At 31.0% G+C, this 11,307-nt stretch overlaps 1 protein-coding gene and 1 pseudogene across 2 annotated transcripts; both read left to right on the top strand.

The window, feature by feature from the left end:
* Positions 1-3,861: 3,861 nt before the first annotated feature.
* On the top strand, positions 3,862-5,797 carry LOC111294751 (UNC93-like protein 1). Its single transcript, XM_022888139.2, has 2 exons — positions 3,862-5,200; positions 5,293-5,797. The coding sequence occupies exons 1-2, from the start codon at positions 4,041-4,043 to the stop codon at positions 5,528-5,530; spliced, it is 1,398 nt and encodes a 465-aa protein (XP_022743874.2). The 5' UTR covers positions 3,862-4,040; the 3' UTR covers positions 5,531-5,797.
* A 3,024-nt stretch (positions 5,798-8,821) lies between these two features.
* On the top strand, positions 8,822-10,458 carry LOC149515015 (UNC93-like protein 1; annotated as a pseudogene). The gene is made up of 2 exons (XR_016327482.1): positions 8,822-10,088; positions 10,181-10,458. The product of XR_016327482.1 is annotated as an UNC93-like protein 1 (transcript).
* Positions 10,459-11,307: the final 849 nt, after the last annotated feature.

The raw sequence follows: 11,307 nt of genomic DNA, 5'->3' as shown, positions 1-11,307 counted from the left end.
TTACGTTTCATAAACTTTATGAGTGTAATAGAAATTTGAGAGGTGATTTGTACATTAATTGAAAATAAAAATCAAAAGACAATAAAAAGTTAAAAGACTTGATTGCATGCAATAGAAATTTGATAGGTGATTTGTAGATTAGGTAAAATTTTGGAGGTTAATCAATTTCTTTATCCTACGTCCGAAACAATCAAGAATATATAGGGGTACATACATATGCATACATAGTAAGTTTTAGTTTGAATTCATAATGTGGTGCAATTTAGTTCATCATATCATTAGTTGAATTCAAATATTAATTTCAATGAGATTCATTCAGTATAAATTTAAAATTTTTTGTTTCAATTACAATTATAATAAATTTTTTTTTAATTGTAATTATAATAATAATAATTATTATTTTTAATCTCATCAAAATTAATCTCACCATTTATCTAAATAAAGCTTAAGTCTCCGTCACAACTAATGGTTCTCTTTCCTTATTGTGTTGTGGCTTGTTTGTTTTTGCTTTGGGAACTATTTTCTGTGGTTCCAAAAGAAAAGTACTAAGATTTTTTTTTTTTTTGGATATTTAAAGGTTGTAAGAATTTGACTAATCCTAATTAATTAACAATCTTTTATAACTTTATTTTTTAATATTTAAGGTAAATACATATATATATTACAAAAAAATCATATAATCAAATCCTAAATCTTACACATATGACAATTATGAAGCTTTTCTTCTTTTTTTTTTAAATTGAAACTTTATTAGGGCATGACCTAGTTACCTGGGTTATGTAATCATAATATCCATATATAAGCCCTCTAACATTTTGTCATATTTTGACATAATGAACACGAACGCATGCATACACCTCAAAAATTAAAAAATTAAAAAATTTGAAGATTCAATTTTTTGTATCTTCAAATTTTTTTCTTGAATATTTTAAAAAACTTTCTCTAAACACTTTTAAATCATAACAAATTCAAAATATTAAAATGATATATATTAATAAGGATATACTTAATAATATTAAGAATGATAAAATTATATCATTTTTTTCAAAATGTGAGACGTGAGAACTCATCATAGACAATGTAATAATATAGTAATATATTATTTAAAATTTTTATTTATTTAAATTTATGTGTATAAAAAATAAATTAAAATTTTTTTTAAAAGTTGTATAATCAAAATCTTCAAACTTATAACATATATATATAAAGGATTTTAGTTAGAAAACAAAAACAAAGATTAGGTATCTGAAAAGATATAAAAAAAAAAAAAAACACGAGACTACACATGTTGTTTCTAATAATCTTACACAAATTATCCTTAATTAGCATCCTAATGGGTCTTTAGGTGTTTTTTTTTTAACAAGATAATTGACGTAATCAATTAATTAAATTTATAGTGCAGTTTGATAAATCATTTTATTTTTACAAATGATAAACATTTTTAATAATTTAATTAAAAATAGTATGCTACCCAATTATAAAACAGTTTTAAGAAATGTTGTTAAATAAGCTTTTCTTAAAAAAAAAATTTAATATCTAGTTTATCAACAAAATTTTCTAGAATTTCACGTACTTATAACATATAAACTAATTAACAAAACCTTAGTTATATGTGTGTTATTAGGCATTGGATATATGATCTGTTTGTGTGTGTATTTTTTTTTTTTTTAAATTAAGATTGTAATTTTAATATTTTTATTTAGTGGATACTATTATTCATCTTCATAAAAGTAACCAATTTGTCAAATTATATAAACTATGTGTCCTTTTTTCATTTTATATTTATTATCTCCTATTTGTTAGTTTTAATAATAATAGATGAAATTTTTTTTAAAAATAATTATAATTTTGAAAAAGTATTAATAAATTATCTTTGACCCAACTCGATTGTGCTTGACACTGTATGACCCATGATAATTACGAAACATGACCATGTTAAAAAATAGTATTGTACTAGCACGATCTATTAATATATGAATTAATGTTTAAATAAATTATATCAATTAGCATGGCACATTTAATACCGATAGTATTAGGACATCAAACTGTTAAGTTATGGTCAAAAATTGATTAGATCGGATCAAATCAATTTTGAATGTTATTTTTATGTTTAATTATTTTATTATTTTTTGTAAGTAAAAATATTTAAATTATTATTTTTTATTTTTGCATTTGAAATCTTATCTCTAAATCAAGTACTTTTTTTTAAGGTTAAAATAATAAAAAAAGTTTAAAACTTTTATCATTTTATTTAAATATATTCCTATATAATTTTATTACACCAAATTAAGTTTTTAATTTTTAATTTACATCCAAATAATTTTGTAAATTTTAATTTGTATTCAAATAAATTCTTATTTTTTAATTTGTACTTAAGTAAAATCTTAACATAAAGTAATTTTTTGTTTAAAATAAAAATATATTTAAACACAAATTAAAGAATAAAAGTTTATTTTAGTACAATAAAAATATAAAGACTTATTAAAGAAAAGTGATAAAAATCAAGAGCTCTTTCAGTATTTTAGCCTTTTATTAAATTGTTACTACATTTAATAATTTTTTAATAAAGAAAACATGCATTTAATATTAATATTAATATTAATATTCTATCCTTATACTAATTTAATCTTGGGTTGGATTTAAAAAACATTGGTTATGTGATCAAATTCAGGGCGCTGACCTTGCTTATCTGTTAATATTTTTTTTCCGCAGAAAGAGAGCCGGCAACAGAAAAATGAAAGTATTCAAGTGAAAAGAGAGTGTTAAGATTACGCTCCCAATATTATTTAATGATGGGAAATGAATAGATGAGATGACCATCAAAACTTGGGGAGTAGAAGCCGGCAGCCAGCTTGGGGGTAATTAGACGAACGCTTGCTGCCAATTCAGAAATCAATTGTCAAAACTTTGCTTTCAGTTTCAACGTAACTTATCAAATTGGCTTTCCATTACATTGACTTTTCTTTTTTATTTTTTAAAAATGAGATTCCAACATAATATTTTAAACAAAAATATATCCACATGTCACGTCATAAATAAAATATTTCAATTTCCTATGGCATACAAAGAATCGATTTTACCAAAAAATAATGATGCAAACTTAGCCATAACCACAAGCGAGACTTGTTTGGCTGTTTGAAAGGTAAATTATAGTTTCTTAACCGGTGAAGCCCGCGTAAGGGATGACACATGTCACGACAGTGTCATTTTTGTGTACTTTCTTTTCAAAACAAACAAAAAGACAAAATGTTACATAGTGGGATTGTCATTTGTCAATTCGGTGGGGTCTGTAATGAATAAAAATTCCTTGCCTAACTCGGACCTTAGGCATCGATACCATATTAATGGCACGAGAAATTGATCTTCGGAATCCTCTGAATCTGAATCTGAATTATTTGTTTACTTATATCATCTGTTCTCGCATGCTCTGACTACCAAAATGTATGATGCTCAGATTTCCTTTAATTCTGTTTGTCTTTAAATTACAAAAACTAGATTCGTATTTTAATATAAAGAAAAAAAAGATTAATTTTTTAATAAATAAATAAAATTTTATATTTAATTTACTGTTAATAAATTAAATTAAATTATTTATTGATGGATAAATATTAATTTTTAAAATAATTATAAAAATTAATATTTTAAAAAATTTATTAATTGATAAGATAATATTATATAATTTATCTCATTTATAAAATAATATCATTTAATTCACTAATAATATATAAAATTTATATCTTTCAATACTATCTAATATAAATTCAAAAAATAAAAACAAAATTGAAATACAGGTTTTATTTAAGTAATTGGACTCTCTCCAGATTTTACCATATAAATAATAATAATCTTTTATACTCAAGCAGTAACTAGTAGGCTTAATACTCGGAACGTTAATAGAGAGCAGTAAAATATTACCATAGTTGCCTTTCCTTGTAAAGCTAGCAAGCAATAAGCCCTCTATAAATTCAGTTCATGCTTGGTAGTCTGAATCCTGAATCCCAAAATTCTTGCCTTTCTGAATCCTTTGACCAATAGAAAAAATGGGTATCGAAGTTGGGCCTGGAGATGAAGAATCACGCACCAAATTGTCCTCAAAATCAAGATTCAGATACAACTCCCCACTTGTCCAAGTAAGCCTGATTGGCCTGGTTTGTTTCTGCTGCCCTGGAATGTTCAACGCCCTGTCTGGTATGGGAGGAGGAGGCCAAGTCAACGCAACCGCAGCCAACAACGCCAACACTGCCCTCTACACAACTTTCGCTGTATTTGGCATCCTGGGCGGTGGCATTTACAACATCCTCGGACCCCATCTCACCCTTGCCGCTGGTTGCAGCACTTATGTCCTTTACGCCGGTTCTTTCCTCTACTACAACCATCATAAACACCAGGCTTTTGCAATTGCTGCTGGTGGCCTTCTCGGCATTGGCGCTGGCCTTCTTTGGGCTGCTGAAGGCGCTATTATGACTTCTTACCCTCCACCAAATCGGAAGGGCACTTATATCTCCCTGTTTTGGAGCATTTTCAACATGGGTGGAGTTGTTGGTGGACTTATTCCTTTTATTCTAAATTACCACAGAAACGAGGCAGCATCTGTAAATGATGCCACTTATATTGGCTTCATGTGTTTCATGTCAGCAGGGACCCTTCTTTCCTTTGCCATTTTGCCACCCGACCGTGTTGTCCGTGATGACGGTACACGATGCACCAATGTTAAGTACTCCAGTGTCTCCACAGAGGCAGCCGAGGTTCTCAAATTGTTTTTTAATTGGAAAATGCTCCTTATTGTCCCTGCTGCTTGGGCCAGCAATTTCTTCTACAGCTATCAGTTCAATAATGTCAATGGTCTTCTTTTTAATCTGAGGACTAGAGGCTTAAACAATGTGTTTTATTGGGGGGCACAAATGCTAGGCTCTATTGGCATTGGTTACTTCTTGGATTTTAGTTTCCAGAGTAGGAGGATGAGGGGTTTTGTTGGGATTGGTGTTGTTGCTTTGCTTGGCAGTGCAATTTGGGGTGGTGGTCTCGCCAATCAACTTCCTTACTCCCATGATCGTCCACCTACCAAGTTGGATTTCAAGGAGTCTGCTTTTGCTGGCCCTTTTGTTTTGTACTTCAGCTATGGATTGCTGGATGCCATGTTTCAAAGCATGGTTTATTGGGTCATAGGAGCCTTGGCTGATGATTCACAGACCCTTAGCAGGTTATGCCTTTTCCTTCTTGTATGTCTTTTTGATCTTCATCCTTTTGTTTTTGGATAAATTGACCAATATTGATGTTTACAAAATATTTCAGGTATAGTGGATTTTATAAGGGAGTGCAAAGCGCAGGAGCAGCGGTTGCTTGGCAAGTGGATTCGCACAAGGTTCCACTGCTTTCCCAGTTGATTGTCAATTGGTTACTCACCACTGTAAGTTATCCATTGCTGGTGCTTCTAGTCATGCTAGCTGTAAAGGATGACAACAAAACTGAAGATAAAACTCTGAAGGAAGCTACTGTTGCGTCTTCTGATAAAGACATCACCACTGCTTAAGTCCACTTAGCTGTTATTTATTCTGTTGTCTTTTCCCCCACATTCTTGCCAAAGTGGATCTTTTTCTTTTACAAGTTTAGACAACTGTTATGATGTATGTGTTACTACGCCATTGTTATCTCCATTAAAAGGAAATCGAAGTTAAATGCTTTTGTGCGGAGCTTTCTTCACTCATAGAATTCTTGTATCTTGGTTAACCCTGCTTACGCTCTTCTTGCCCTTTCTTAATTACAATCTATGAAGATAACCACTGGTTTCTATTTTTCAGCCATGACGTACAGTATGCCTTTTCAGTTGACACAAGATAATATGTCGCTTGATCATGTATGGAGTACCCCCAAAGCTCTGAAAAACCTTTGCTCTGACAATATTATAAAAGAATAAATAAATCTAGGAAAAGGTTGAATACTGTATTGCTTTTTTTTCTTTTTTTTGTAAGTAACACTATATTGTTGATTGCTACTTTTCATTATGATGGTGAAAAAAGAACTACTAGAGCAGTTTTCTTTTCTATGCAATTCTATCTGAATGAGAAGATAACAATGACTATTCAGTGACACTAACGCCTTGGCACCAGCAGAAGTTAGATGATGAGGTTCTAATGTTATGTTGCACTTTTGCTGCTCCAAGTTTTCTGTGATACTGCATCATCTGATTTAGCTGTTGTTTCCATAGAAACAGTTTGCACAAGTTCTAACTTTTCCCTCCTAAAGAAAATCACTGACTGACATCCGATTTCTAGGCCGGTTGTATTTTGTCATGATATCTTTGTGGCAATATATTTATAAACTACTCAGTCTGCAATCATGATGTGCGTGGGTCTTTCTGTCCATAGATAACACTTTGCTAAGTATATTGAGCTATTAAACTGATTTGTTAACAGGCAATCATGTTTCTTGCTTTGTAATTTACATTCTATGTTAAAACAGAAATTTGTCTTCGAGACAGAGCATTGATGCTGTTGGTTTTGAACTGTGATGCCTGATCAATAAGGTTTTCTTTTAGCATTCTTGCTTAGGACTAAATTTTACACGGTTATTTTTCAGCCTAAAGAAAATCTACATAGTAGCTTCTATTTGTCACAAATCCAGGCTCCATTTGGATGGGCGTTGAGATTGGTTGCGGTGAGATTGAAAACAATAATAAAAATGTACTGTAACAGCGATTAAAAAAATACTGTAGCTATGATTAAAAAAAAATTTAATGAGAAATTTATGCTAATTTGATCTCATTAAGGTTGGTGTTTAGATTCAACTGGAGGTACGGTGAGCTTAATTGCAAATGCGGTGGGATCCAAAAGGCTACTCAAAGCTCTTTTGTGGTACAGGTCTTTTTCTTCTCTGTTCTGTTTCGGATAAAATAATACTCATAGTGATAGTTTAACAGTGTTAATCGTCAAAGAATACAGACATAGTTTATAGTTTAGTGTGCAGCAGATATGGAAAGTGGGAAACTTATGATCCTTGAAATGCTGTTTTCTTATTGGCTTTTAATGCTTAGACACAGGTAGGCAGATTTTGGTAACATAGCAAAAATATGCATATTTTAGCAGCAAAATTTACACCCTAACTGCTGAATCACATTTGTTTCATAAAACTTTGTTTATTTTGTGTATTTTCACATATCTTCTTCAATGAATTACAAGTTTTGCTCCGTCAGGTTGTTGCTATACTCTCTTTTCTGAATCTTGTAAAGTTCTGTAAGGCTGTTGAGTGTGTTAATTGCAAAATCATTTGTAACCATTCAATATCTTGAATTATACCATGTGGGTTTTGAAGTTGTTCTACTTTGTTTAATGGCTTGCAATAGCATTTGCTAAGGTGGCTCCTTTTGCTTTCCTGCTTTAAACTTCATTTCATATGTCAATATCTTCCTGGAGAATTTATCAAGAGCCTTGCATAGAAAATTATTTAATAAATTATTTAAATTTAATATTTTTAGATAATTATTTAAATTCAAATTAAAATCTATCAAAAATTAAAAATTATTTAATAGATTATTTATATTTAATACTTTTAGATAAGTTAATGAATTATTGACTAAAAAGTATATATTTTTAAAGTAATAAAAGCTTACATTTTTATATAAAAATGAAACATTTGAATGTTGATAAAAAAGTTAGATAAAAATATATTTTCGCTTTGAAAACAAATATAATATTTTATTTATGTTCTAGTTCAAATATTTTTATGTTATATATTTGGTTAATTTATTTGTTTCTCTTTAGTTCATAACCTTTTTTAATTTTGCTTAGATTGATTATAATTAACTTTTTGTGTTATATATATTTTTTGTTTTATTCATTTCTTCAATGTTTTTATTCTCTATTAATTTATTAACATATTTGCTTTCATTATTATATATATTTAATATTGACAAATTAATATGTAAATTTATATTCTCTATTCTTTTTGCTATACTTATTATTATTAAATATCTTTATCTACAATAGATGATATCTTTTATCTAACTCATAAAAAATACTATCAATTACATTAAAAATTATTAAAAATAAAAAATATTTCAAAACAAGTTTTTAAGCATAACATAAAAAATTATTGTTTCTTTTTTATCTAAAAAATAACTTTATTTTGTTGACATATATAAAAATAATTGTTAACCCAATATATTTGTATAATAATTACTTGAAGTATATTAAAAATAAGAACTAATAAAAAGTAAATGATTATAACAAAAGTAATAATTATGATTTATTGTTCAGTCAAATATATATATATATATACTACTTAATCAATATTATGATAAAATATTATGATAAAAGCGATTATTAATTTTAACTATTGAAATATTGATTCTTGATTTTTTATAAAAAAAAATGATAGTAAAATTTTTAGTATTTAACAAACAAATTGAAGAAAATATTTTTTAATGAAAAAAATGATTTTTATAATTCTTGAAAATTTATTAAAGTTTAAATTTCTTTTAGATGAACAATATCATTTATAATATATTATGTAAAAATTATCATTTAATTATAACTTAATATTTATAAATATATGATTATATATTAGATAAATACTTAAAAACAAATTTAAAATTATAAAAAATTTAATTAAAAAATCTCCGTACATTGTACGGGTTAAAAAAGCTTGTTAATTCATAAAATAAATACAAAAGTGAAATACAGGTTTTATTTAAGTAATTGTACTCTCTCCAGATTTTACCATATTAATAACAATGAGCGTTTATGCTCAAGCCAGTAACTAGCAGGCTTAATACTCGGAACGTTAATAAAGAGCTGTAAAATATTATCATAGTTGTTTTTCCTTGTTAAGCTAGCAAGCAATAAGCCCTCCATAAAATCGGTTCATACTTGATACGCTGAATCCTGAATCCCAAAATTCTTGCCTTTCCGAATCCTTTGACCAATAGGAAAAATGGGTCTCGGAATTGGGTCTGACGATGAAGAATCAGGCACCATATTGTCCTCAAAATCAAGATTCAGATACAACTCCCCACTTGTCCAAGTAAGCCTGATTGGCCTGGTTTGTTTCTGCTGCCCTGGAATGTTCAACGCCTTGTCTGGTATGGGAGGAGGAGGCCAAGTCGACCCAACCGCAGCCAACAACGCCAACACTGCCCTCCACACAACTTTCGCTGTATTTGGCATCCTGGGCGGTGGCATTTACAACATCCTCGGACCCCATCTCACCCTTGCCGCTGGTTGCAGCACTTATGTCCTTTACGCCGGTTCTTTCCTCTACTACAACCATCACAAACACCAGGCTTTTGCAATTGCTGCTGGTGGCCTTCTCGGCATTGGCGCTGGCCTTCTTTGGGCTGCTGAAGGCGCTATTATGACTTCTTACCCTCCACCAAATCGGAAGGGCACTTATATCTCCCTGTTTTGGAGCATTTTCAACATGGGTGGAGTTGTTGGTGGACTTATTCCTTTTATTCTAAATTACCACAGAAACGAGGCAGCTTCTGTAAATGATGCCACTTATATTGGCTTCATGTGTTTCATGTCAGCAGGAACTCTTCTTTCCTTTGCCATTTTGCCACCCGACCGTGTTGTCCGTGATGACGGTACACGTTGCACCAATGTTAAGTACTCCAATGTCTCCACAGAGGCAGCCGAGGTTCTCAAATTGTTTTTTAATTGGAAAATGCTCCTTATTGTCCCTGCTGCTTGGGCCAGCAATTTCTTCTACAGCTATCAGTTCAATAATGTCAATGGTCTTCTTTTTAATCTGAGGACTAGAGGCTTAAACAATGTGTTTTATTGGGGGGGCACAAATGCTAGGCTCTATTGGCATTGGTTACGTCTTGGATTTTAGTTTCCAGAGTAGGAGGATGAGGGGTTTTGTTGGGATTGGTGTTGTTGCTTTGCTTGGCAGTGCAATTTGGGGTGGTGGTCTCGCCAATCAACTTCCTTACTCCCATGATCGTCCACCTACCAAGTTGGATTTCAAGGAGTCTGCTTTTGCTGGCCCTTTGTTTTGTACTTCAGCTATGGATTGCTGGATGCCATGTTTCAAAGCATGGTTTACTGGGTCATAGGAGCCCTGGCTGATGATTCACAGATCCTTAGCAGGTTATGCCTTTTTCTTCTTGTATGTTTTTTTGATATTCATCCTTTTGTTTTTGGATAAATTGACCAATATTGATGTGTATAAAATATTTCAGATATAGTGGATTTTATAAGGGAGTGCAAAGCGCAGGAGCAGCGGTTGCTTGGCAAGTGGATTCGCACAAGGTTCCACTGCTTTCCCAGTTGATTGTCAATTGGTTACTCACCACTGTAAGTTATCCATTGCTGGTGCTTCTAGTCATGCTAGCTGTAAAAGATGACAACAAAACTGAAGATAAAACTGTGAAGGAGGCTGCTGTTGCATCTTCTGATAAAGATATCACCACTGCTTAAGTCCACTTAGCTGTTATTTATTCTGTTGTCTTTTCTCCCACATTCCTGCCAAAGTGGCATCTTTTCACAAGTTTAGACAACTGTTATGATGTATGTGTTACTACGCCATTGTTATCTCCATTAAAAGGAAATCGAAGTTAAATGCTTTTGTGCGGAGCTGTCTTCACTCATAGAATTCTTGTATCTTGGTTAACCCTGCTGACGCTCTTCTTGCCCTTTCTTAATTAAAATCTATGAAGATAACCACTGGTTTCTATTTTTCAGCCATGACGTACAGTATGCCTTTTCAGTTGATACAAGATAATATGTCGCTTGATCATGTATGGAATACCCCCAAAGCTCTGAAAAACCTTTGCTCTGACAATAGTATAAAAGAATAAATAAATCTAGGAAAAGGTTGAATACTGTATTGCTTTTTTTTCTTTTTTTTATAAGTAACACTATATTGTTGATTGCTACTTTTCATTATGATGGGGAAAAAAGAACTACTAGAGCAGTTTTCTTTTCTATGCAATTCTATCTGAATGAGAAGATAACAATGACTATTCAGTGACACTAACGCCTTGGCACCAGCATTAGTTAGATGATGAGGTTCTAATGGTATGTTGCACTTTTTCTGCTCCAAGTTTTCTGTGATACTGCATCATCTGATTTAGCTGTTGTTTCCATAGAAACAGTTTGCACAAGTTCTAACTTTTCCCTCCTAAAGAAAATCACTGACTGACATCCGATTTCTAGGCGGGTTGTATTTTGTCATGATATCTTTGTGGCAATATATTTATAAACTACTCAGTCTGCAATCATGATGTGCGTGGGTCTTTCTGTCCATAGATAACACTTTGCTAAGTATATTGAGCTATTAAACTGATTTGTTAACAGGCAATCATGT

This window comes from Durio zibethinus, chromosome 14, assembly GCF_047325235.1.
Source record: "Durio zibethinus cultivar Kanyao isolate XHJ-2024 chromosome 14, ASM4732523v1, whole genome shotgun sequence".
NCBI classification, from domain to species: Eukaryota; Viridiplantae; Streptophyta; class Magnoliopsida; order Malvales; family Malvaceae; genus Durio; species Durio zibethinus.
Note: the sequence above shows the minus strand (reverse complement) of the source record. Positions and strands in the feature narration are given on the sequence as shown.